Below are 27257 nucleotides of genomic sequence, written 5' to 3'. Positions count from 1 at the left end.
GTTCATTTAAAAAATACTTTATTTGGACAGTTTTATATCATTCACAAATGCATGTTTTTCCCCCCGTATGGGTTGGAATTAATGAAGAGAGAAGCTACAACAAAGTAGATAGAGGATTACTCTGTCAGGCCGAGGAGGATTTCTAGGGCTTTTAAGTCTAACAAGCAAATTGAAAAAATATATAAAAAAATACATAGAGCAAACAAGCTTCCATTAGCAGGAACTTAGTCACATTCAGCAGAACACTGGCGAGGAGAGGACACCACCTCGTCATAATGAGCAGAGAAAGATCTGAGGAGCCTCGTCATTTCTGGCTAAATACTGCACTCTGCTGGCTGGTCTGGCTAAATACTGCACTCTACTGGCTGGTCTGGCTAAATACTGCCCTCTACTGGCTGGTCTCTACAGTCTGCCTCAAAACAAGATTGTAAATTGACTGTCAGTGGTTGTGAGTAGCTTTGTTATTGTTGCAGTATTGACAAAGACTATTTATTATATAGACAAGATAGCCGACTTCCTGTAACTGCTATAGTTGTGATTTATCTCACACAATTGCACGGAGTAAATAATTTGTTCAAAAAAAAGAAGGATGATTTACTTTACAGTTTCAACTAGTTTCACGAGATCTAGAATCAGGTTCACACCAGCACATCAGGAACGTAAAGGTTTACATCATTCAAACAAACAAGAAACGTTGTTACTTTTCGGTCTCTAAGCAACAGTAATGGAGTAGACATTAACTCCACCATTGGTTCGTTTGGCAAATCCTATGGGTAAAATAATGGAGTTTTTTTTTTTGGGGGGGGGGGGGGGGGGGGGGGGGGTTCGGATAAACACCCCAAATAAGCAGTGTGGTAAACACAGACTTAGGAGATCTTATACCTTTTGTTCTATGAGATCATCTTCATCCGCTAACGTAACGTTTTGTGAATTTTTAAGCATTTGTGTAATTAAAAACAATAACATAAAGGTTTCATAATTCATAAACGTCATGTTAACTGACTGATATTATCTCATAGAATAAAACGTATAAGATATCCTAAGCCTGTGTTTACCTTTTCGCTGTTTATTCCAAAAACCCATTCTTTCCCCGAGAATTTTCCCATAGGAATGGCTGAACGAACCAGTGGTAACTTATTTACGGTTTTTAAGACTACAAACTGGCGAGCTCTATTCCCTGGTATATAAATGCTTGTGAAACACCAGCCAATGGCCTAGGATAAAGGCTCTGTCTATTTCTTAGATTTCGATGCCTATGACAATGTCTCTGACTTTGTGTCGAATGTCTTTATCTAAGTATGAAACCAAAAAAAAAAAGATGTTTTGCAAAAAACATTGAATGGTCATTACGGGGGAAAACAGAGAGATAATAGTCCACTTTCCCACGCCCTGCATCTGTCAGCTCGCCAAGGCCCTGAGAAGCTGCGCATAGACGGTGCGCCTCTGATGCGGTCGAGCGCCTGAAATAGACTTCCGAAGCGTCGCAATGACGTCACCGTGTCACGTCGACTGTCACTTGTGCGCCATTTTGGATTTTTGGAAATGAAATGAAAAAAAATCACGGGCATTTCTGTAAAGCCCATATTCACGACTCTAATAACTGTTTCCTTTTTAATAACCTTGTACTGAAATTACAATCCTTACAACTCTAATCACTATCGGAAGACCCCCTCCCCCCTCCCAAAAAAAAAGAAGCCAGTTGTGTTGCAGAAAGTGACAATGGCAGGTAAGGTTGACAACTTTGTAGACGGGGGGCCCCCGCATCAGCGCGGCCTAAAAGCATTGCAAGTTTCTTGGCTAACAGGCAACCGAGCAGCTCTGACAATGTGTGCCAAAATGTATACTCCATAGTTAACTAGTTGCTATGTTGAAGTACACATTTAAAGGTGGGAATTAATTCCTCTGTATTTCTATAACATCTGCTCCTATTTTCTGGCTATTTATTCACCTTTATTCAATTTGTGATGTTTTATAGGTGTCGGAGGAGGGAACGATTTCCAATGGTGCTTCTCTCAGGTGAAGGGAGCCATAGACGAAGATGTGGCTGAAGGTAAAGCTCGTTTCCATTTCAACAGATAGATGAACATTTTGAACGTTATTTATTGACCTAATCACGGGTGTTTTGTGCATGCTAACGTTAGCAAGCTAGCAACGTCGCTAATACAGATGGTTGCTAGTTCACTATCTAGCTAGCCAAGTGCCTAAGTTGGCAGCATTCAAACCTTGTTAACTCGCTAGCCAGTTATAGCAATGGCTATTTAGGGGAGCTGTCTTGTTAGCTGCAAGTACTATTGTTTTGGCTAGCTAGGTGTAGATGGTTGACCTATGTAGTTATTGCAAGCACATGGTAGGTTAACAACAGTTGTTCTCTCTTCACCAGGCAGAACAAGGTCAGATCTTTGCTAACTACATCTGTCACTAAACATGGGCTTTAACTATATAGTTATATACCTATAGCTGTGAAAACACTGCAAGATCTTGTAACAACTGTCAGTGTTGGTGTGAAAGAGAATCATGGATACATTGCCCTGCACACCCCTGTTATCTAAGACGGCATTGATTCGGATGTAGCGACACATTGATCTGTTCTGTAAGGCCCGCTATTGGCCGGCAGTGTGAAGGCTGACAGATATGGTGATGCTGGTCCCTCTGGTTTAAAATAAGGGGTGTCTCAGACATTTCGGGGTGCCTTCCTGACTGTACAGTACGATACACACTGTACTGTGCGGGAATCTGTGGAACTAGCTAATCACCTTGGTCTCTCAAAGATGAAAGATGTATGTTTGTCTGTACAGGACTGTCTTTGCTGCACTACTGTGATACTGATTCTGAAGCTATTCGGTTGTGTCGTTTGGGACTGGGACTACTTGTCGTACTGACATTATATTTTGCACCACAATTAATCGTCTGTTTTTGAAGAAAGGGATTGGTCTGTGTATCTGTTATGGACTGGCAGGTGGCACACTGGGCAGGGGCATCCCAGGAGAAAGGGCAGGAGGGATACTGCTGTGCTGCTGTCAGCTGGTCGTTTCCGGCTCCTCTCCTCCTCACTGCTACTTTGTTATAAATAATCAAGTGGCCTTGCTGTGAGATGTGGCACTAAAAGAGACACAGAGAGACAGAGCCCCCAGCATCACAGGGAGAGAGAGCCCCCAGCATCACAGGGAGAGAGAGCTCCCCAGCATCACGGGGAGAGAGAGCCTCCCAGCATCACGGGGAGAGAGAGCATCACAGGGAGAGAGAGAGCCACCTGCCCAGCATCACAGGGAGAGAGAGAGAGCCGCCCAGCATCACAGGGAGAGAGAGAGCCGCCCCAGCATCACGGGGGGAGAGAGAGAGAGAGAGCCCCACCCAGCATCACGGGGAGAGAGAGAGAGAGCCCCACCCAGCATCACGGGGAGAGAGAGAGAGAGCCCCACCCAGCATCATGGGGAGAGGGAGAGAGAGCCCCACCCCAGCATCACGGGGAGAGAGGGAGCCCCCCCAGCATCACGGAGAGAGAGAGCCCCCCCGCAGCATCACGGGGAGAGAGAGAGAGCCCTCACCAGCATCACGGGGAGAGCGAGAGCCTCCTTCCCAGCATCACGGGGAGAGAGAGAGCACCACCCCCCAGCACCACGGGGAGAGAGAGAGCCCTCCCCCCCAGCATCACCGGGAGAGAGAGAGCACCACCCCCCAGCACCACGGGGAGAGAGAGAGCCCCCCCCCCAGCACCACGGGGAGAGAGAGGGAGAGAGAGCGCCCCCAGCATGACTGGGGGGAGAGAGAGAGCCTCATTCCCAGCATCACGGGGAGAGAGAGAGCACCACCCCCCAGCACCACGGGGAGAGAGAGAGCCCTCCCCTCCCAGCATCACGGGGAGAGAGAGAGCACCACCCCCCAGCACCACGGGGAAAGAGAGAGCCCTCCCCCCCAGCACCACGGGGAGAGAGAGAGAGAGAGAGCGCCCCCAGCATGACTGGGGGGAGAGAGAGAGCGCCCCCAGCATGACTGGGGGGAGAGAGAGAGCGCCCCCAGCATGACTGGGGGGAGAGAGAGCGCGCCCCCAGCATGACTGGGGGGAGAGAGAGCGCGCCCCCAGCATGACGGGGAGAGAGCCCGCCCCCAGCACCACGGGGAGAGAGAGGGAGAGAGAGCGCCCCCAGCATGACTGGGGGGAGAGAGAGCGCGCCCTCAGCACCACGGGGAGAGAGAGGGAGAGAGCGCGCCCCCAGCATGACTGGGGGGAGAGAGAGCGCGTCCCCAGCATGACGGGGAGAGAGAGGGAGAGAGCGCGCCCCCAGCATGACTGGGGGGAGAGAGAGCGCGCCCCCAGCATGACGGGGAGAGAGCCCGCCCCCAGCAGCACAGAGGGGCCAGCAGCATCTTTCCTGCCCAGTCATCCATACTGCAGCCTCTCTCTATTCTTCATGAACAAGCCATAAATGTGCATGAACACTGAAACAGAGAGAGAGACTACCTCAACTTGTTCAATAAAGAAACCCCTCATTTTCATTCTCGGGCGAAAGCGTTTTGCTACGTTACGTCCTAATGAATACGACCCCCTTGGCTCTGCATCATCATACTGTCTCAACCAGCACAGAGAGTCAATAGATTTCCCTTGCTGCAGTCTTGCTGTTCAGGCCGTGCTTAGATCTTCCACGGCTGAGTGCATTTCCCCGATGTCAGCTTCATCCTTTAACCAAGGTACAGAGTCCTACTACCTCTTTATAATATGCTACAGGGGCTCTGCACTGCACCTGACCCATTGGCTTCCAGCCCAAGCGGGGGGGGGGGTTGTGTATCTAAGGTGGTTGGGTTGTGAGCATAGAGACATATATATTAGTTATCTGTATGTTAATGTACAACAAAGTACGTCTTGTCAAAGACTCCAGTCACCCAAGTCATAGACTGTGTTCTCTGCTCCCGCACGGCAAGTGGTACCGGAGCACCAAGTCTGGGTCCAAAAGGCCCCTTAACAGCTCCTACCCCCAAGCCATTAGACTGCTGAACAATTAATCAAATCACATTAATTACAATTACATCCAGCCCCCTCACCTCAACCTCCATCTGACCACACCATCTAGTGTGACAGTTGAAACACTGATCAATGCACTTAGTCAGCTAAGTTAGACTTGTTTTAGCCTTGGTTTCTCTGCTACCGCACAGCAAGCGGTACCGGAGCGCCTAGTCCAGGTCCAAAAGGCTTCTTAACAGCTTCTGTGTGATGTCACGTGAACCCATAAGATGTGATGTCACGTGAACCCATACGATGTGATGTCACGTGAACCCATAAGATGTGATGTCACGTGAACCCATAAGATGTGATGTCACGTGAACCCATAAGATGTGATGTCACGTGAATCCATAAGATGTGATGTCACGTGAACCCATAAGATGTGATGTCACGTGAACCCATAAGATGTGATGTCACGTGAACCCATAAGATGTGATGTCACGTGAACCCATAAGATGTGATGTCACGTGAACCCATACGATGTGATGTTTCACCTAATGGCTAGCTAGACAGACATGACTGGAATAGACACTACTGTGTTCACTCAAATGTAATTTGTCTTCATGCTTGGTAAGCAAACGGTGTACAATCGTGGCCAAAAGTTTTGAGAATGACACAAATATTAATTTCCACAAAGTTTGCTGCTACAGTGACTATATATATTTTTGTCAGATGTTACTATGGAATACTGAAGTATAATTACAAGCATTTCAAAGGTGTCAGGCTTATATTGACAATTACATGAAGTTGATGTAAAGAGTCAAAGAGTCAATATAGTAGTGTTGACCCTTCTTTTTCAAGACCTCTGCAATCCGCCCTGGCATGCTGTCAATTAACTTCTGGGCCACATCCTGACTGATGGCATACCAATCTTGCATAATCAATGCTTGGAGTTTATCAGAATTTGTGGGTTTTTGTTTGTCCACCCGCCTCTTGAGGATTGACCACAAGTTCTCAATGGGATTAAGGTCTGGGGAGTTTCCTGGCCATGGACCCCAAAATATCGATGTTTTGTTCCCCGAGCCACTTAGTTATCACTTTTGCCTTATGGCAAGGTGCTCCATCATGCTGGAAAAAGATATTGTTCGTCGCCAAACTGTTCCTGGATGGTTGGGAGAAGTTGCTCTCTGAGGATGTGTTGGTACCATTCTTTATTCATGGCTGTATATTTAGGCATAATTATGAGTGAGCCCACTCCCTTGGCTGAGAAGCAACCCCACACATGAATGGTCTCAGGATGCTTTACTGTTGGCATGACACAGGTCTGATGCTAGCGCTCACCTTGCCTTCTCCGGACAAGCTTTTTTCCGGATGCACCAAATCGGAAAGGGGATTCATCAGAGAAAATGACTTTACCCCAGTCCTCAGCAGTCCAATCCCTGTACCTTATGCAGAATATCAGTCTGTCCCTGATGTTTTTCCTGGAGAGAAGTGGCTTCTTTGCTGCCCTTCTTGACACCAGGCCATCCTCCAAAAGTCTTTGCCTCACTGTGCGTGCAGATTCACTCACACCTGCCTGCTGCCATTCCTGAGCAAGCTCTGTACTGGTGGTGCCCCGATCCCGCAGCTGAATCAACTTTAGGAGACGGCCCTGGCGCTTGCTGGACTTTCTTGGGCGCCCTGAAGCCTTCTTCACAACAATTGAACCGCTCTCCTTGAAGTTCTTAATGATCCGATAAATGGTTGATTTAGGTGCAATCTTACTGGCAGCAATATCTTTGCCTGTGAAGCCCTTTTTGTGCAAAGCAATGATGACTGCATGTGTTTCCTTGCAGGTAACCATGGTTAACAGAGGAAGAACAATGATTCTAAGCACCACCCTCCTTTTGAAGCTAACAGTCTGTTATTCGAACTCAATCAGCATGACCGAATGATCTCCATCCATGATCTCAGTCCTCCTCAACACTCACACCTGTGTTACCGAGAGAATCACTGACATGATGTCAGTGACTTGGTACCACTACCAAGTCAATGTGCAAGGGTAATAACATGGCTATATACACAGGGTATCAGTACCAAGTCAATGTGCAGGGGTAATAACATGGCTGTATACACAGGGTACCACTACCAAGTCAATGTGCAGGGGTAATAACATGGCTATATACACAGGGTACCAGGTAATAACATGGCTATATACACAGGGTATCAGTACCAAGTCAATGTGCAGGGGTAATAACATGGCTATATACACAGGGTACCACTACCAAGTCAATGTGCAGGGGTAGAGGTAATAACTAGGCTGTATACACGGGGTACCACTACCAAGTCAATGTGCAGGGGTAATAACATGGCTATATGCACAGGGTACTAGGTAATAACATGGCTATATACACAGGGTACCACTACCAAGTCAATGTGCAGGGGTAATAACATGGCTATATACACAAGGTATCAGTACCAAGTCAATGTGCAGGGGTACGAGGTAGATATGTACATATAGGTAGGGGTAAAGTGACTAGGCATCAGGATAGATAATAGACAGTAGTAGCAGCAGCGTATGTGATAAGTCAAACGAGTTAGTGCAAAGTGGGTCAGTGCAGATAGTCCAGGTGGCTGTTTGGTTAACTATTTATCAGTCTTGTGGCTTGGGGGGGTAGAAGATGTTCTGTTGGTCCCAGACTTGGTGCATCGTTTCTGCTATGTGAATGCAGAGAGAATAGTCAATGACCTGGGGTGGCTGGAGACTTTAACAATGTTTAGGGCCTTTCCTCTGACACCGCCTGGTATAGAGTGCTTGAATAACAGAGAGCTCTGCCCCAGTGATGTACTGGGTTGTACTCACTACCCTCTGTGGTACCTTGCGATCAAATGCCAAGCAGTTGCCATGCTAAGCGGTGAGACAGCCGGTCAAGATTTCCTCAATGGTGAAGCTGTATAACATTTTGATGATCTGAGGACCCATGCCAAATATTTTTCGCCTCCTGGGGTGGAAAGAGGTGTTGTCGTGCCTTCTTCACGTCTGTGATGGTGTGTGTGTGGACCATTATAATTCCTTAGTGATGTGGACACCGAGGATCTCAAAGCTGTCGACCCTCTCCACTACAGCCATGTGGATGTGGATGGGGGCGTGCTCAGCTCTCCATTTCCTGTGGTCCACGATCAATCTCCTTTTTGTCATTTTAAGGCGCCATCCAATAGTGAGAGTTAATGTGTTTCTATACTTTTAGTTATTACTTATTGTTTCTAGGCTTGGGCTAATACCACAGCATATGGTATAAACGCTATATTTTGAAATACAGAAGGTATGATTTTGCAATACTGTTTGAAAAATAAATAGATGTATTTTTAAGTTGAGTATAATTTTGAGAAATCTAGGATGTTAATTAAATTATCCTGCTCAGGGCTCCAGCTATGCATTTGGTTTGCTAAGTGGCTCTAGATGTGAAGATGAAGCTTCTTGGTTACAGCAGAGACATTCAACTCCCTCTTGGTAATAGCATATACTCCGGTATGGTACAGAAACTGTATGAAAATCTGAAAACCACCCGACCCTAATTGAACCTCTGGCTGTTGGTTGTTTAAAGGCTGTAGTAAGTCATCTTGGTTGGAACCTCTGGCTGCTGGTTGTTTAAAGGCTGTAGTAAGTCATCTTGGTTGTAACCTCTGGCTGTTGGTTGTTTAAAGGCTGTAGTAAGTCATCTTGGTTGGAACCTCTGGTTGTTGGTTGTGTTTAGAGCTGTGTTGTGAATACAGTATCTGCTGTAGGGCCATATAAATATGTATTTTTTGTGGCCTGATTCCATTTTCTCCATTTTTGGGGGCAACATTTTTGTATGTGTGCCATTCAGAGGATGAATGGGCAAGACAAAATATGCCTTTGATAGGGTAGTAGGTGCCAGGTGCACTGGTTTGTGTCAAGAACTGCAACACTGCTGGGTTTTCACGCTCAACGGTTTCCCTTGTGTATCAAGAATGGTCCACCACCCAAAGGACATCCAGCTAACTTGACAACTGTGGGAAGCATTGGGCGGCAGGTTAGTGGTTAGAGCGTTGGACTAGTAACCGAAAGGTTGCAAGTTCGAATCCCCGAGCTGACAAGGTACAAATCTGTCGTTCTGCCCCTGAAGAGGCAGTTAACCCATTGTTCCTAGGCCGTCATTGTAAATAAGAATTTGTTCTTAACTGACTTGCCTAGTAAAATAAAGGTACAATTAAAAAATGTAAACATGGGCCAGCATCACCGTGGAACACTTTGACACCTTGTCGTCCATGCCCACACATCGTGGCTGTTCTGAGGACCAAGGAGGGTGCAATTCAATATTATGCAGGTGTTCCTAATGTTTTGTACACTCTGTGTATATACACTGCATTCGGAAAGTATTCAAACCCCTTTACTTTTTACACATTTTGTTACTCCAGAATCAATTTATTCTAAAATGTAATTGATTCAATATTTATTTAATCTACACGCAATAATAATGACAAAGCAATAGCACGTTTTTAAAAATGTTTGCAAATGTATTCAAAGTGGATACCTTTTACCTAAGTATTCAGACTCTTTGTAAATGAGATTTGGATTTGAGCTCAGGTGCATCCTGTTTCCATTGATCATCCTTGATGTTTCTACAACTTCATTGGATTCAATCTGTGGTAAATTCAATTGATTGGACATGATTTGGAAAATGCACACACCTGTCTATATAAGGTCCCACAGTTGACAGTGCATGTCAGAGCAAAAACCAAGACATGAGGTCGAAGGAATTGTCCATATAGCTCCAAAACAGGGTTGTGTTGAGGCACTGATCTGGGGAAAGGTACCAAAAAATGTCTGCAGCATTGAAGGTCCACAAGAACACCGTGGCCTCCATCATTCTTAAATGGAAGAAGTTTGGAACCACCAAGACTCTTCCTAGAGCTGGCCGCCCATCCAAACTGATGTATCGGGGTAGAAAGGCCTTGGTCAGGGAGGTGACCAAGAACCCAATGGTCACTCTGAAAGAGCTTCAGAGTACCTCTGTGGAGATGGGAGAACCTTCCAGAAGTACAACCATCTTTGCAGCAATCCACCAATCAGGCCTTTATGGTAGAGTGGCCAGATGGAAGCCACTCCTCAATAAAAGGCACATGACAGCCTGCTTGGAGTTTGTCAGAAGGCATCTAAAGACTCTCAGACCATGAGAAACAAGCTGCTCTGGTCTGATGAAACCAAGATTGAACTCTCTGGCCTGAATGTCTGGAGGAAACCTGGCACCATCCCTACAGTGAAGCATGGTGGTGGCAGCATCATGCCGTGGGGATGTTTTTCAGCAGCAGGGACTGGGAGACTAGTCAGGATCAAGGGAAAGATGAACGTAGCAAAGTACAGAGAGGTCCTTGATGAAAACCTGCTCAGGACCTCAGACTGGGATGAGGGTTCACCTTCTAACAGGACAAAGACCCTAAGCACTCAGCCAAGACAATGCAAGTGTGGCTTCGGGACAAGTTTCTGAATGCTCTTAAGTTGCCCAGCCAGAGCCCAGACTTGAACCCGATCGATCGAACACCTCTGGAGACACCTAAAAATAGCTGTACAGCGACGCTCCCCATCAAACCAGACCGATTGATAGGATCTGCAGAGAAGAATGGAAGAAACTCCCCAAATACAGGTGTGCCAAGCTTGTAGTGTCATACCCAAGAAGACTTGAGGCTGTAATCACTGCCAAAGGTGCTGCAACAAAGTACTGAGTAAAGGGTCTGAATATTTATGTAAACGTGATTTTTTTTTTTTTTTTTTGCATAAATGTCTAAACCTGTTTTCACTTTGTGATTATGGAGTATTCTGTGTAGATTGATGTCTAAACTTGTTTTGGCTTTGTGATTATGGAGTAGTCTGTGTAGATTGATGTCTAAACTTGTTTTCGCTTTGTGATTATGGAGTATTCTGTGTAGATTGATGTCTAAACTTGTTTTCGCTTTGTGATTATGGAGTATTCTGTGTAGATTGATGTCTAAACTTGTTTTCGCTTTGTGATTATGGAGTATTCTGTGTAGATTGATGTCTAAACTTGTTTTCGCTTTGTGATTATGGAGTATTCTGTGTAGATTGATGTCTAAACCTGTTTTGGCTTTGTGATTATGGAGTATTCTGTGTAGATTGATGTCTAAACCTGTTTTTGCTTTGTAATTAAGGAGTATTCTGTGTAGATTGATGTCTAAACTTGTTTTCGCTTTGTGATTAAGGAGTATTCTGTGTAGATTGATGTCTAAACTTGTTTTCGCTTTGTAATTAAGGAGTATTCTGTGTAGATTGATGTCTAAACTTGTTTTCGCTTTGTGATTATGGAGTATTCTGTGTAGATTGATGTCTAAACTTGTTTTCGCTTTGTAATTAAGGAGTATTCTGTGTAGATTGATGTCTAAACCTGTTTTCGCTTTGTGATTAAGGAGTATTCTGTGTAGATTGTCTAAACCTGTTTTGGCTTTGTGATTATGGAGTATTCTGTGTAGATTGATGTCTAAACCTGTTTTTGCTTTGTGATTATGGAGTATTCTGTGTAGATTGATGTCTAAACCTGTTTTCGCTTTGTGATTATGGAGTAGTCTGTGTAGATTGAAGATGAACATGTTTTATTGAATCCAATTTAGAATAAATGTGTAAAAAGTCAAGGGGACTGAATACTTTTCGAAGGCCCCGAATATTTTAAGAGCATCTTTGAGAACTAACAATCACAACAACAACAACAACAAACTTCAGACACTCAGACAGCATAAGCCATGGAAAAAAAATGTGTAGAATTACAGGAAATTCGCTTCATAAGAGAAACATGTTGCTACTGTGGCCCAGAGGAGGGCTGAACATCTTTGGCAGTGTGGACTTCAGAAAATAATTTATAGCCTGGCTAGCCTACTTCTTGTATCGAGCATATTACGTATTTATCAGGAGACTAGCATGGCGCATGGTTGTTTTGTCTTGCTGTGAGGCCAAGTACCCCACTGAGCTGCTAGTGTTGTTGCAGTGGGTTCTCCACCCGGCACAGCCAGAAGAGGACTGGCCACCCCTCATAGCCTGGTTCCTCTCTAGGTTTCTTCCTAGAGTTCTGGCCTTTCTAGAGAGTTCTTCCTAGCCACCGTGCTTCTACACCTGCATTGCTTGCTGTTTGGGGTTTTAGGCTGGGTTTCTGTACAGCACTTTGAGATATCAGCTGATGTAAAAAGGGCTATATAAATACATTTGATTTGATTTGGCTGTTTTGTGTTGTCATTATTCCCCAGTGAGCTGCTAGTGTTGTTGCAGTGGGTTGTGTTGTCATTATTCCCCCAGTGAGCTGCTAGTGTTGTTGCAGTGGGTTGTGTTGTCATTATTCCCCAGTGAGCTGCTAGTGTTGTTGCAGTGGGTTGTGTTGTCATTATTCCCCAGTGAGCTGCTAGTGTTGTTGCAGTGGGTTGTGTTGTCATTATTCCCCAGTGAGCTGCTAGTGTTGTTGCAGTGGGTTGTGTTGTCGTTATTCCCCCAGTGAGCTGCTAGTGTTGTTGCAGTGGGTTGTGTTGTCGATATTCCCCCAGTGAGCTGCTAGTGTTGTTGCAGTGGGTTGTGTTGTCATTATTCCCCCAGTGAGCTGCTAGTGTTGTTGCAGTGGGTTGTGTTGTCATTATTCCCCAGTGAGCTGCTAGTGTTGTTGCAGTGGGTTGTGTTGTCATTATTCCCCCCAGTGAGCTGCTAGTGTTGTTGCAGTGGGTTGTGTTGTCGTTATTCCCAAGTGAGCTGCTTGTGTTGTTTTGTGTTGTCATTATTCCCCAGTGAGCTGCTAGTGTTGTTTTGTGTTGTCATTATTCCCCAGTGAGCTGCTAGTGTTGTTTTGTGTTGTCATTATCCCCCAGTGAGCTGCTAGTGTTGTTGCAGTGGGTTGTGTTGTCATTATTCCCCAGTGAGCTAGTGTTGTTGCAGTGGGTTGTGTTGTCATTATTCCCCCCAGTGAGCTGCTAGTGTTGTTGCAGTGGGTTGTGTTGTCATTATTCCCCAGTGAGCTGCTTGTGTTGTTTTGTGTTGTCATTATTCCCCAGTGAGCTGCTAGTGTTGTTTTGTGTTGTCATTATTCCCCAGTGAGCTGCTAGTGTTGTTGCAGTGGGTTGTGTTGTCATTATTCCCCCAGTGAGCTGCTAGTGTTGTTTTGTGTTGTCATTATTCCCCCAGTGAGCTGCTAGTGTTGTTTTGTGTTCTCATTATTCCCCAGTGAGCTCCTAGTGTTGTTGTAGTGGGTTGTGTTGTCATTATTCCCCCAGTGAGCTGCTAGTGTTGTTGCAGTGGGTTGTGTTGTCATTATTCCCCCAGTGAGCTGCTAGTGTTGTTGCAGTGGGTTGTGTTGTCGTTATTCCCCCAGTGAGCTGCTAGTGTTGTTGCAGTGGGTTGTGTTGTCATTATTCCCCCAGTGAGCTGCTAGTGTTGTTGCAGTGGGTTGTGTTGTCGTTATTCCCCAGTGAGCTCCTAGTGTTGTTGCAGTGGGTTGTGTTGTCATTATTCCCCAGTGAGCTGCTAGTGTTGTTGCAGTGGGTTGTGTTGTCATTATTCCCCCAGTGAGCTGCTAGTGTTGTTGCAGTGGGTTGTGTTGTCATTATTCCCCCAGTGAGCTGCTAGTGTTGTTGCAGTGGGTTGTGTTGTCATTATTCCCCCCAGTGAGCTGCTAGTGTTGTTTTGTGTTGTGATTATGCCCCCAGTGAGCTGCTAGTGTTGTTGCAGTGGGTGCTACAGTACAGGATGACGTGTGCCTGATAGGGTTCGGTCCTATACTGAGAGGGGGATGTTCACGAGGCCCCACTCTTTATAATATGATTGAAAAACTCACTGCTACGTCAGACTGGTCATCAATGATATTGATCATGTTTTTTGTTTTGTGACGTAGACCTAACCCGTGTTATAGTGTGTCTTAAGTTCAGGTTTGTTTATCATTATTTTATTACATATGCAAAAAACGGCCAACATAGAAGTGTTACGCTCTCATGACCTTTTTGTTCTTGTTGTTGTTGTCTCTCTCTCAGCCGACATAATCTCAACGGTTGAGTTTAACTATTCTGGAGAACTACTAGCGACGGGAGACAAAGGAGGTCGTGTCGTCATTTTCCAACGGGAACAAGAGGTCAGTTAACTATCAAACACAAACATAAATCAATAGGGGGGGGGGGGGAAACAACAACGTTTAAGACTAAAACGCACCTTGAAAACAACATTAGTCGGATTCACCTTTTTAGTGTAGCATAATGTACAACATCGTATTTTTTAAATATTTTTAAGTGCATTATTGTGGTGAAATATAGTCGTACTGATAATGAGCTGGGGGGTTTATTTCTTTCAGAGTAAAAACCGTCCTCATTCCAGAGGCGAATACAACGTGTACAGCACTTTCCAGAGCCATGAACCCGAGTTTGACTATTTAAAAAGCTTAGAAATCGAGGAGAAAATCAACAAAATAAGATGGTTACCTCAACAAAACGCTGCACACTCTCTGCTCTCAACAAACGGTAAGTCGCCGAGCTCTCCTTCATGTTTTTCTGATTCCGTTCGGTCAAGGTGATGACGACTCTTCAGCACCACAGACGGTTCCACTGAATATTGAACTGTAAAGGTCGCTTATTAACCTCTGTCGTGGAAATGTCCTGTATTACCAAATCCACGAGAGAGCAAACCACCACACAAGTCAGAGTTATATCATAAAGTCCATCTTTTAATTATATGAGCTTCACCATAAGCCCGGTGACTCTCAGATCAATTCAGTGTCTATAAATGAATTCTCTGAGAGTGCTTACAAAACAATTCTTAGTATCATTTATAGCCCAGACACACCCATCTGAACTCACATGACGAATAACAGATCTTAGGAACATTGCACAAAGACAGCCAGCATTAGCTATAAATTATTGTTCAGTTTACTCTCTTAGACGAGGTTCTACTTCTCGTTCTTGGTACAACATAGTACCAAAACATTACCTCATCCAATGGCATTTATCAATTGTCGATCCTCGATACTCCCATATTAAATACACCCCCTCCTGGACAAGCTCACCGAGACAGTGAGCCTCTTAGGTTATATACTAGATCAAGATAAGGGCAACCTCAGAGGGGACATGTAATAGTGAGCCTCTTAGGTTATATACTAGATCAAGATAAGGGCAACCTCAGAGAGGCCATACAACAGTTCCAGACCCATTCACATAAGAATACAAGCCTGACCTCTCACCTCTCTGGGGCCCAAGTCACTTTTCCCCCACATAAACATTATTATGTAAATTAAACATCTTATTTAACTAACTCATTCTGATTCTGCTACCACACTCCTTCCTCTGAAGTCTTTTTACAGACGGAAGGCCAAGGTGACTGTAAACCTGTGCTATAACACTGACATGGCCTTTTTCACAACCCAGACAAAACCATCAAGCTGTGGAAAATCAGCCAACGGGACAAAAGAGCAGAAGGCTACAACTTGAAAGACGAGGATGGAAGACTGAGAGATCCTTTCAGAATCACGTCGTTACGGGTATGTCTCCTCTCGTTCATCACCGTTTACCTGATATAGTTTTGAATGATCCCGTTCAGGGAAATATTATTGAAATTTTACCCCTTTTTCTCCCCAATTTCGTGGTATTCAATTGTTAGTAGTTACTATCTTGTCTCATCGCTACAACTCCCGTACGGGTTCGGGAGAGACGAAGGTCGAAAGCCATGCGTCCTCCGATACACAACCCAACCAAGCCGCACTGCTTCTTAACACAGCGTGCATCCAACCCGGAAGCCAGCCGCACCAATGTGTCGGAGGAAACACCGTGCCCCTAGCGACCGAGTCAGCGTGCACTGCGACCGAGTCAGCGTGCACTGCGCCCGCCACAGGAGTCGCTAGTGCGCGATGAGACAAGGATATCCCTACCGGCCAAACCCTCCCTAACTCGGACAACGCTGGGCCAATTGTGCGTTGCCCCACGGAGCCTGGGCTCGAACCCAGAGTCTCTGGTGGCACAGCGATGCAGTGCCTTAGACCACTGCACCACCCGGGGAGGCAGTGCCTTAGACCACTGCACCACCCGGGGAGGCAGTGCCTTAGACCACCGCACCACCCGGGGAGGCAGTGCCTTAGACCACCGCACCACCCGGGGAGGCAGTGCCTTAGACCACCGCACCACCCGGGGAGGCAGTGCCTTAGACCACTGCACCACCCGGGGAGGCAGTGCCTTAGACCACCGCACCACCCGGGGAGGCAGTGCCTTAGACCACTGCACCACCCGGGGAGGCCCTCTGTTCAGGGACATTTTTAAAAACACAAAGAAAAACGTAAAGTATTTGGAGTGTAAATGTGAGGGAGAAAATACACGGCACCGAGTGACGGTCTGATATGAACCTGCCGTTCGTTCTCCGTCCGTTTAGACGCAGGGCGTTTTAGCAACCGCTCGCCGTGAGCCGTTAGCCGTTCTGACTGCTGACATTTTCACAAGTTTGGACACGTAGAATCAGTTCGCACTCGGTTCGCAAATTACATCCGGCATCCGGATCATGGCTTTCACCTGGATTCACCTGGTCAGTCTGTCATGGAAAGAGCAGGTGTTCCTAATGTTTTGTCCAATCAGTGTCCGTCTGCTACAGAGGGAAAGGAGAGAGCATGAGAAAATAATGTTGGATATAAAAGTTCTGAAAACATGTTTATTATTTTTATATTATTATATTAATATATTATTATTATTATTATTATATATTTATATATTATATTATTTTTTTCCTATTTAAAATAGAAGATGGAGAACCAGCCACAGGATGAAAATCCAGTATTTTTGGCACATGAACAACCAGCTAGCACCGCTAACGTTATCCAGCAAAAAAACTATAACAAGTGTATATATACAACAAAGGGACTATAACAAAGTATTGAGATTAAGTTTTGGTATTGACCAAATACTTATTTTCCACCATAATCTGCAAATAAATTCATAAAAAATCCTACAATGTGATTTTCAGATGTTTTTTTCTTCTCATTTTGTCTGTCATAGTTGAAGTGTACCTATGATGAAAATTACAGGCCTCTCTCATCTTTTTAAGTGGGAGAACTTGCACAATTGGTGGCTGACTAAATACTTTTTTGCCCCACTGTATATATCTTGAGTCAAGTATCAATATAATATTGTGATATGTAACTAACCCCCCCCCCCCCCCCCCCACTTCACTACTACAGGTATTTGTCATCTTCAGAAAAGGAGCGAACTGCAGGGTTTTTGTGGTACATCTTCATAATAAAAGGCTTCTTTGTTGTAGGTGCCTGTGCTGCTGCCCATGGACCGGATGGTGGAGGCTAGTCCGAGGAGGATATTCGCTAACGCACACACATATCACATCAATTCCATCTCTGTAAACAGTGATCACGAAACGTACCTTTCGGCTGATGATCTCAGGGTTAACCTCTGGCACTTAGAAATCACTGATAGAAGTTTTAGTATCCTTTTTTAATCACAAAACATACACAACATGTATTTCATTTAAATGGGAAGATTTGTGTGTGTGTTTACCTGTGTGTGTGTCTACCTGTGTGTGTGTCTACCTGTGTGTGTGTCTACCTGTGTGTGGTGTGTCTACCTGTGTGTGGTGTGTCTACCTGTGTGTGGTGTGTTTACCTGTGTGTGGTGTGTCTACCTGTGTGTGTGTTTAACTGTGTGTGGTGTGTCTACCTGTGTGTGTGTCTACCTGTGTGTGTGTCTACCTGTGTGTGGTGTGTCTACCTGTGTGTGGTGTGTCTACCTGTGTGTGGTGTGTCTACCTGTGTGTGGTGTGTTTACCTGTGTGTGGTGTGTCTACCTGTGTGTGTGTCTACCTGTGTGTGGTGTGTCTACCTGTGTGGGGTGTGTCTACCTGTGTGGGGTGTGTCTACCTGTGTGGGGTGTGTCTACCTGTGTGGGGTGTGTCTACCTGTGTGGGGTGTGTCTACCTGTGTGGGGTGTGTCTACCTGTGTGTGGTGTGTCTACCTGTGTGGGGTGTGTCTACCTGTGTGGGGTGTGTCTACCTGTGTGTGGTGTGTCTACCTGTGTGGGGTGTGTCTACCTGTGTGGGGTGTGTCTACCTGTGTGGGGTGTGTCTACCTGTGTGGGGTGTGTCTACCTGTGTGGGGTGTGTTTACCTGTGTGGGGTGTGTCTACCTGTGTGGGGTGTGTTTACCTGTGTGGGGTGTGTCTACCTGTGTGGGGTGTGTCTACCTGTGTGTGGTGTGTCTACCTGTGTGGGGTGTGTCTACCTGTGTGGGGTGTGTCTACCTGTGTGGGGTGTGTCTACCTGTGTGGGGTGTGTCTACCTGTGTGGGGTGTGTCTACCTGTGTGGGGTGTGTCTACCTGTGTGGGGTGTGTCTACCTGTGTGGGGTGTGTTTACCTGTGTGGGGTGTGTTTACCTGTGTGGGGTGTGTCTACCTGTGTGGGGTGTGTCTACCTGTGTGGGGTGTGTCTACCTGTGTGGGGTGTGTCTACCTGTGTGGGGTGTGTCTACCTGTGTGGGGTGTGTCTACCTGTGTGTGGTGTGTCTACCTGTGTGTGGTGTGTCTACCTGTGTGTGGTGTGTCTACCTGTGTGTGGTGTGTCTACCTGTGTGTGGTGTGTCTACCTGTGTGTGGTGTGTCTACCTGTGTGTGGTGTGTCTACCTGTGTGTGGTGTGTTTACCTGTGTGTGGTGTGTCTACCTGTGTGTGGTGTGTCTACCTGTGTGTGGTGTGTCTACCTGTGTGTGTTTACCTGTGTGTGTGGTGTGTCTACATGTGTGTGTGTGTCTACCTGTGTGTGTGTTTACCTGTGTGTGGTGTGTCTACCTGTGTGTGTGTGTGTGACTACCTGTGTCTACCTGTGTGTGTGTGTCTACCTGTGTGTGTGTTTACCTGTGTGTGTGTGTGTGTGTGTCTACCTGTGTGTGTGTGTGTGACTACCTGTGTCTACCTGTGAGTGTGTGACTACCTGTGTCTACCTGTGAGTGTGTCTACCTGTGAGTGAGTGCGTGTCTACCTGTGAGTGAGTGCGTGTCTACCTGTGTGAGTGTGTCTACGTGTGAGTGTGTGTACCTGTGTGTACCTGTGAGTGTGTCTACCTGTGTGTGGTGTGTCTACCTGTGTGTGAGTGTCTACCTGTGTGTGAGTGTCTACCTGTGTGAGTGTGTCTACCTGTGTGAGTGTGTCTACGTGTGAGTGTGTGTACCTGTGTGTACCTGTGAGTGTGTCTACCTGTGAGTGTGTGTCTACGTGTGAGTATGTCTACCTGTGAGTGTGTGTCTACCTGTTTGTGTCTATGCCCTTGCCATGTCTTGGTGGTGTTGATCCTTGATCGTGCCCCTCCCCCAGACATTGTAGATATAAAGCCTGCCAATATGGAGGAGCTGACAGAAGTCATCACAGCTGCAGAGTGCCATCCACACCAGTGTAATGTATTTGTGTACAGTAGCAGTAAGGGGACCATCCGCCTCTGTGACATGCGAGCTGCTGCCCTCTGTGATAGGCAAAGCAAATGTAAGTCAATAATATCGTTGGGGTAAAACTTTACAGAAATGTTATTGTTTTAGATAGAATAATATATGTTGTTGCTAGCAAATCCTGCGAATCCTGTTATCAACTCGAAATAAGAGAACGGAGTTGAGCGTTCCTCAAACTAAGAGTGATGTGTTTTCACATACAAACAGTTTTTACAATAGTTTCCCTCTGATGTCAGAAGGTTATATATATTTTTATTTTTTTAACCTATTTAATTAGGCAAGTCAGTAAAGAAGAAATTCTTATTTTTAATGACGACAGAACGGGGTTAACTGGTCTAGGAACAGTGGGTTAAACTGCCTGTTCAAGGGCAGAACGACAGATTTGTACCTTGTCAGCTCGGGGGGTTTGAACTTGCAACCTTCCGGTTACTAGTCCAACGCTCTAACCACTAGGCTACCCTGCCGTAACATACAGAATGATGTAATCAGCTCTTTAAAGTAGCGGGACAACGGTCAGAGAATATAGGCTTTGTTTTCAGGCTGATAGAGAGCTTTCATTGTTTATTTATAGACTAGGATGTATAATGCATTATAATGCAGCTATAATGTGTTGTAAGACTCGTCATGAACATGAACGATCCCTCCATAACGTCTTGATTCATTTATCATGTAATGATTCTTCAGTTGAATGACAGTAAGGCTCATACATGGTTATAACAAGTTCTAAAGCTTTATACCTGCAGGCTTTAGGTAAAGTGTAACCTCCTGTCTGTCTTCTAGGAGCTAGACGCAGGCTTGTTTTTGATACTAACGTGGTCCTGTGTGCCTCAGTTGGTAGATCATGGTGCTTGCAATGCCAGGATTGACTCTTTAATCACCAGGGTCACCCATACAATAACATGTCTGCATGCATGACTTTAAGTCACTTGAGATAAAAGCATCTGCTAACTGGCCAATACATTGCTGTTTTGATGGACTGGTTTGGAAAGGTTTGTGTTTATTTGTTTCTCAGTCTTCGAGGAGCCAGAGGACCCTAGCAGCCGGTCCTTCTTCTCCGAGATCATCTCCTCAATATCGGATGTGAAGTTCAGTCACAGCGGCCGTTACATGATGACCAGAGACTACCTGTCAGTCAAGGTGTGGGATCTGAACATGGAAAACCGGCCTGTGGAGACCTATCAGGTACTGACTTTAACTTTACCTGTAGAGACTTACCAGGTACTGACTTTACCTGTAGAGACCTGCCTGTAGAGACCTACCAGGTACTGACTTTACCTGTAGAGACCTGCCTGTAGAGACCTGCCAGGTACTGACTGGAACTTTACCTGTAGAGACTTACCAGGTACTGACTGGACCTTTACCCGTAGAGACCTACCAGGTACTGACTTTAACTTTACCTGTAGAGACTTACCAGGTACTGACTTTAACTTTACCTGTAGAGACCAGCCTGTAGAGACCTACCAGGTACTGACTGGAACTTTACCTGTAGAGACTTACCAGGTACTGACTGGACCTTTACCCGTAGAGACCTACCAGGTACTGACTTTAACTTTACCTGTAGAGACTTACCAGGTACTGACTTTAACTTTACCTGTAGAGACTTACCAGGTACTGACTTTAACTTTACCTGTAGAGACTTACCAGGTACTGACTTTAACTTTACCTGTAGAGACTTACCAGGTACTGACTGGAACTTTACCTGTAGAGACTTACCAGGTACTGACTTTAACTTTACCTGTAGAGACCTACCAGGTACTGACTTTACCTGTAGAGACTTACCAGGTACTGACTGGACCTTTACCCGTAGAGACCTACCAGGTACTGACTTTAACTTTACCTGTAGAGACTTACCAGGTACTGACTTTAACTTTACCTGTAGAGACCTACCAGGTACTGACTGGAACTTTACCTGTAGAGACCTATCAGGTACTGACTAGAACTTTACCTGTAGAGACTTACCAGGTACTGACTGGAACTTTACCTGTAGAGACCTACCAGGTACTGACTTTAACTTTACCTGTAGAGACCTACCAGGTACTGACTTTAACTTTACCTGTAGAGACTTACCAGGTACTGACTTGACCTGTAGAGACCTACCAGGTACTGACTTTAACTTTACCTGTAGAGACTTACCAGGTACTGACTTTAACTTTACCTGTAGAGACCTACCAGGTACTGACTTTACCTGTAGAGACTTACCAGGTACTGACTTTAACTTTACCTGTAGAGACTTACCAGGTACTGACTTTAACTTTACCTGTAGAGACCTGCCTGTAGAGACCTACCATGTACTGACTGGAACTTTACCTGTAGAGACTTACCAGGTACTGACTGGACCTTTACCCGTAGAGACCTACCAGGTACTGACTGGAACTTTACCTGTAGAGACTTACCAGGTACTGACTGGAACTTTACCTGTAGAGACTTACCAGGTACTGACTGGAACTTTACCTGTACAGACTTACCAGGTACTGACTTGAACTTTACCTGTAGAGACCTACCTGTTGAGACCTGCCATATTCCTCTGGCTATAGAGCACTGTGTTGTGTAGTAGTATGTTTTTATCACATTTTGAATGAATTGCAGTGGTATGAAAACAGACAGAAACAATATGTATAGTGAACAAAGATATAAACCCAACATGCAACAATTTCAACACTTTTACAGTTAATTTAAGGAAATCAGTCAATTGAAATAAATCCAATGGGCTCTGATCTATAGATTTCACATGACTAGGCAGGGGCGCAGCAATGGATGGGCCTGGGAGGGCATAGGCCCACCCACTGGGGAGCCAGGTCCAGCTAGTCAGAATGACTTTTTTCCTCACAAGGGCTTTATTACAGACATAAATACTCCTCAGTTTCATCAGCTGTCTGGGTAGCTGGTCTCAGACGATCCCACAGGTGAAGAAGCCGGATGTTGAGATCCTGGGTTGGCGTGGTTACATGTGGCCTGCTGTTGTGAGGCCGGTTGGACGTACTGCCAAATTCTCTAAACCGATGTTGGAACATTCGATTCTCTGACAACAGCTCTAGTGTACATACCTGCAGTCAACATGCCAATTGCACGCTCCCTCAAAACTTTGTGTTGGATGACAAAACTGCACATTTTAGTGACCTTTTATTGTCCCCAGCACAAGGTTCACCTGTGTAATGATCCTGTTTAATCAACATCTTCCTATATACCACACCTGTCAGGTGGATAGATTATCTTGACAAAGGACAAACGCTCACTAATGGGGATGTTAGTGCAACAACATTTGAGAAAAATAAGCTTTTGTTGCGTATGGAACATTTCTAGGATATTTTATTTCAGTTCGTGAAACAAGGGACCAACACTTTACATGTTGCATTTTATATTTTTGTTCAGTGTATGTATATGTTATTTAGTTAAATCTTTAAAATTCTTGTCTCAAGAATGAAAGACAAATTCTTCCTAAAGGCCAAATAAATGAACTGATCCTAACTGTTTTAAATGTGGTTTATATTTTGTATAGGTGCACGAGTACCTCCGTAGCAAGCTCTGCTCGCTGTATGAAAACGACTGCATCTTCGACAAGTTCGAGTGCTGCTGGAACGGTGCTGACAGGTACCGCAAACCAACCGACACGGAGCTTTAGAATCGGTTTGAAAGTTATGTTCGGTCTCATAAATGGACCCGCAACACGCAAATAACAAACACCAGCGTCACAATCAACGACTGTACGTACACAAAGCCCAGGATCACCTGACACCATTCATTCCTATGTGAAGATAAAATTGTCGGTTAAGATGGCGTCTCATGGAGACGTGACATGGCGCCGTTTGGGCTACTCCAGGAAGTGATGTTGCAGGCTAGCTCAGTGTTGCCTCCTCATTGAGTAACTCTAGTTTAAGGCTGACCAGGGTACTGCAGGCTGCCATTAGGAACTAAAATATCCTTCACTTCTGTGTGGGATTTTTTAAATAATCGGTTAGAAGCGATTATTAATACCATGATTGTCATCTAAACATTTTATTTACACTAAGATTGATCACAAAGATTGACGTTTTTCCATTGATTATAATGTGTTCTGTTTTCTGAGAACAATGCCTGCAGTACCGCAGTCGGCTTTGAATATCCTTGGTTTCAATGAGAAGGGGCAGTCGTCCTCCCCTAATTACAATTCAGACCTGCAATTGACTTCCAAGCAAAGACGACGCTACAACATTACTCTTCTAGAACCACAATGACGCTACAACATTACTCTTCTAGAACCACAATGACGCTACAACATTACTCTTCTAGAACCACAATGACGCTACAACATGACTCTTCTAGAACCATGATGACATTACAACATTACCCTTCTAGAACCATGCCGATGTTACAACATTACCCTTATAGAACCATGCCGATGTTACAACATTACCCTTCTAGAACCATGATGCCATTACAACATTACTCTTCTAGAACCATGATGACATTACAACATTACTCTTCTAGAACCACGATGACGTTACAACATTACTCTTCTAGAACCACGATGACGTTACAACATTACTCTTCTAGAACCATGACGACGCTACAACATTACTCTTCTAGAACCACGATGACGCTACAACATTACTCTTCTAGAACCATGATGACATTACAACATTACTCTTCTAGAACCACAATGACGCTACAACATTACTCTTCTAGAACCACAATGACGCTACAACATTACTCTTCTAGAACCATGACGATGTTACAACATTACCCTTCTAGAACCATGACGACGTTACAACATTACTCTTCTAGAACCACGATGACGCTACACCATTACTCTTCTAGAACCACGATGACTCTACAACATTACCCTTCTAGAACCATGACGATGTTACAACATTACTCTTCTAGAACCACGATGACGCTACACCATTACTCTTCTAGAACCACGATGACTCTACAACATTACCCTTCTAGAACCATGACGATGTTACAAAATTACTCTTCTAGAACTACGATGACATTACAACATTACTCTTCTAGAACCACGATGACGCTACAACATTACTCTTCTAGAACCATGATGACATTACAACATTACTCTTCTAGAACCATGACGATGTTACATTACCCTTCTAGAACCATGATGACGCTACAACATTACCCTTCTAGAACCATGACGATGTTACAGCATTACTCTTCTAGAACCATGCCGACGTTACAACATTACTCTTCTAGAACCACAATGACGCTACAATATTACTCTTCTAGAACCATGATGACATTACAACATTACTCTTCTAGAACCATGACGATGTTACAACATTACCCTTCTAGAACCATGATGACATTACAACATTACTCTTCTAGAACCATGACAATGTTACAACATTACTCTTCTAGAACCACGATGACGCTACAATATTACTCTTCTAGAACCATGATGACATTACAACATTACTCTTCTAGAACCATGACGATGTTACAACATTACCCTTCAAGAACCATGATGACGTTACAACATTACTCCTCTAGAACCATGGCGACGTTACAACGTTACCCTTGTAGAACCATGATGACGCAACAACGTTACTCTTCTAGAACCATGATGACGCAACAACGTTACCCTTCTAGAACCATGATGACATTATAACAATACTCCTCTAGAACCATGACAACGTTACAACATTACCCTTCAAGAACCATGATGACGTTACAACATTACTATTCTAGAACCATGACGATGTTACAACATTACCCTTCAAGAACCATGATGACGTTACAACATTACTCCTCTAGAACCATGGCGACGTTACAACGTTACCCTTGTAGAACCATGATGACGCAACAACGTTACCCTTCTAGAACCATGATGACATTATAACAATACTCCTCTAGAACCATGACAACGTTACAACATTACCCTTCAAGAACCATGACAACGTTACAACATTACCCTTCTAGAACCATGATGCCGTTTCAACATTACCCTTCTAGAACAATGATGGTGTTACAACATTACCCTTCTAGAACCATGGCGATGTTACATTACCCGTCTAGAACCATGATGCCGTTTCAACATTACCCTTCTAGAACCATGCCGACGTTACATTACCCTTCTAGAACAACGATGGCGTTACAACATTACACTTCTAGAACCATGACGATGTTATAACATTACCCTTCTAGAACCATGATGACGCCACAACATTACCCTTCTAGAACCATGACAATGTTACAACATTACTCTTACCCCTTTTGATGGGTTGCTTGCTTTACACTAGATAAATAAATGCAAATGTAAATTCTTTATCTAGTATTTTTGTCCAGCAGTGAATTTCTATTTAATAATAGGTCTTATAATAAATAGTACATGGTATTTAAATTGCGCTTTTAAAGGACCCAAAATCACTTTGCAATTGTAGACATTTTTGGGATGTGCAAATTCACCTTGTTTTGCTGTTCCTCCTCCCCAGTGCCATCATGACGGGCTCGTACAACAACTTCTTCCGGATGTTTGACCGGAACACGCGGCGGGACGTCACGCTGGAGGCCTCTAGAGAGAACAGTAAACCTCGGGCCATCCTGAAGGCTCGCAAGGTGTCCACCGGGGGGAAGAGGAAGAAGGACGAGATCAGCGTAGACAGTCTGGACTTCAACAAGAAGATCCTGCACACCGCGTGGCACCCAAAGGAGAACGTCATCGCTGTCGCTGCCACCAACAACCTCTACATATTTCAGGACAAGATCAACTAAACTTAACAACCCCCCCCCACCCCCCTCCGAAACTGTTCCGACCCTCCCCGAACCCAGCCATCATACCTACCTACCGCGAATGGACAGAAATCTTGTACGTTGTATAGGTAAAGAATAGTCGTTAAATCTGTTTAAGGAAACAACAGCAGCCTTGTCTGTCCTCCTAATGAAGAAGAAATGTGATGCGCTTGTTTCGTTGTGTAGCCAGCCAGCCAGACGCCTGGTCGCCTGGTCGCCTGCTGGAGTCAGACAGCCTGTTTCTTTAAGAGTCTGAGGTGTTGGTTGGTTGGTTTGCGTCCTGTCTCGTTGCGAGGGCAGACACAGGCAGGCAGGAGCCCCAGGTCTGACTCTGGACAGACTAGCCCGGGCCTGACTGCGGCAGAAAGATCGATGGGACAGCGGCTCGACAAAGAGGCCCCCAAAAAAATGTCAGTTTAAAGTTTAGTGTATTTATTTAAAAGTCTGAGCCTTGTTTTACTTCCTATGATTCGACGACACATTATGGAATAAGGAGGAAAGATGTGTTGGAAGTCAGAATGAGATATTAGTCTCTCAACTGTAAATCTGGGCCTTGGAAGAAACTGAAATGAAATTAGCTTAAATAAAGTAAGGTTGCAAATTCCCAGGTAACTTTCCCGAAAAATCCCAAGGTTTTCCAGAAATCCCATTTGGAAGATTCCCAGAATCGGAAAAAGGAATGAGCAGGAAATGATCGGGGAATCCTGCCAACTAGGATGCTGGGAAAGTTAGGGGAAATGTTGCAGCCTTACTGATAACATTCCTCCTCCCTGGCCGACTCTCTCAGGCCTCCTCCGTGTTGGACCTTGTTAAGCTCTTCAACACAGGTCTCCATGTTTGGTCAGTGGACAATTGTTTTTGGTAATTTTTTTTAAAAGTTTTTGTTTATTATTATTTTTTAGTTTTTATCCTTCTTTTTTTCTTCTTCTCATGTATAATAACATTTTACTCATTGACTGTATCTATATAACCACACCGTCTGGTGTCAACCACTTAATAAAAGTAACGAAAACCACAACGACGCGTTTTTTCACATTCTGAAATGAATCTGGGTTTATTCTGTTCTACTTCTGCGTGTCATTTGGTAGATGTGGACAGTCGACCTACTGGCCACACAATGCCTTTTCTAAGGCACCTGATTGGCCATTC

General features: G+C 44.8%; 1 protein-coding gene across 2 annotated transcripts; it reads left to right on the top strand.

Annotated features, from left to right (window-relative positions):
- Window positions 1–1454: 1454 nt before the first annotated feature.
- On the top strand, window positions 1455–27126 carry LOC110532938 (serine/threonine-protein phosphatase 2A 55 kDa regulatory subunit B delta isoform). Of its 2 annotated transcripts, none has more exons than XM_090217772.1 (10): window positions 1455–1726; window positions 1976–2050; window positions 13949–14046; window positions 14263–14428; window positions 15329–15441; window positions 17202–17379; window positions 19258–19422; window positions 20398–20567; window positions 22882–22973; window positions 25811–27126. In XM_090217772.1, exons 1-10 carry the CDS (start codon window positions 1720–1722, stop codon window positions 26088–26090), a joined length of 1344 nt encoding a protein of 447 aa, XP_090073898.1. In that variant the 5' UTR covers window positions 1455–1719; the 3' UTR covers window positions 26091–27126. The 2 variants fall into 2 exon arrangements, with proteins under 2 accessions (XP_090073898.1, XP_090073897.1); XM_090217771.1 differs by lacking the exon at window positions 1455–1726 and adding an exon at window positions 1753–1886.
- Window positions 27127–27257: the final 131 nt, after the last annotated feature.

This window comes from Oncorhynchus mykiss, chromosome 23, assembly GCF_057628025.1.
Source record: "Oncorhynchus mykiss isolate SJ-2025 chromosome 23, ASM5762802v1, whole genome shotgun sequence".
Classification (NCBI taxonomy): Eukaryota; Metazoa; Chordata; class Actinopteri; order Salmoniformes; family Salmonidae; genus Oncorhynchus; species Oncorhynchus mykiss.
The sequence above is the reverse complement of the archived record's forward strand: the minus strand, read 5'-3'. Positions and strand labels throughout refer to the sequence as shown.

Coding starts and splice junctions, on each gene's coding strand:
- LOC110532938 (XM_090217771.1), top strand. CDS start 1,865: ATGTTGAAGTACACATTTAAAG. Junction 1,887..1,975: donor GTTGAAGTACACATTTAAAG/GTGGGAATTAAT, acceptor GATGTTTTATAG/GTGTCGGAGGAGGGAACGAT. Junction 2,051..13,948: donor AGACGAAGATGTGGCTGAAG/GTAAAGCTCGTT, acceptor TCTCTCTCTCAG/CCGACATAATCTCAACGGTT.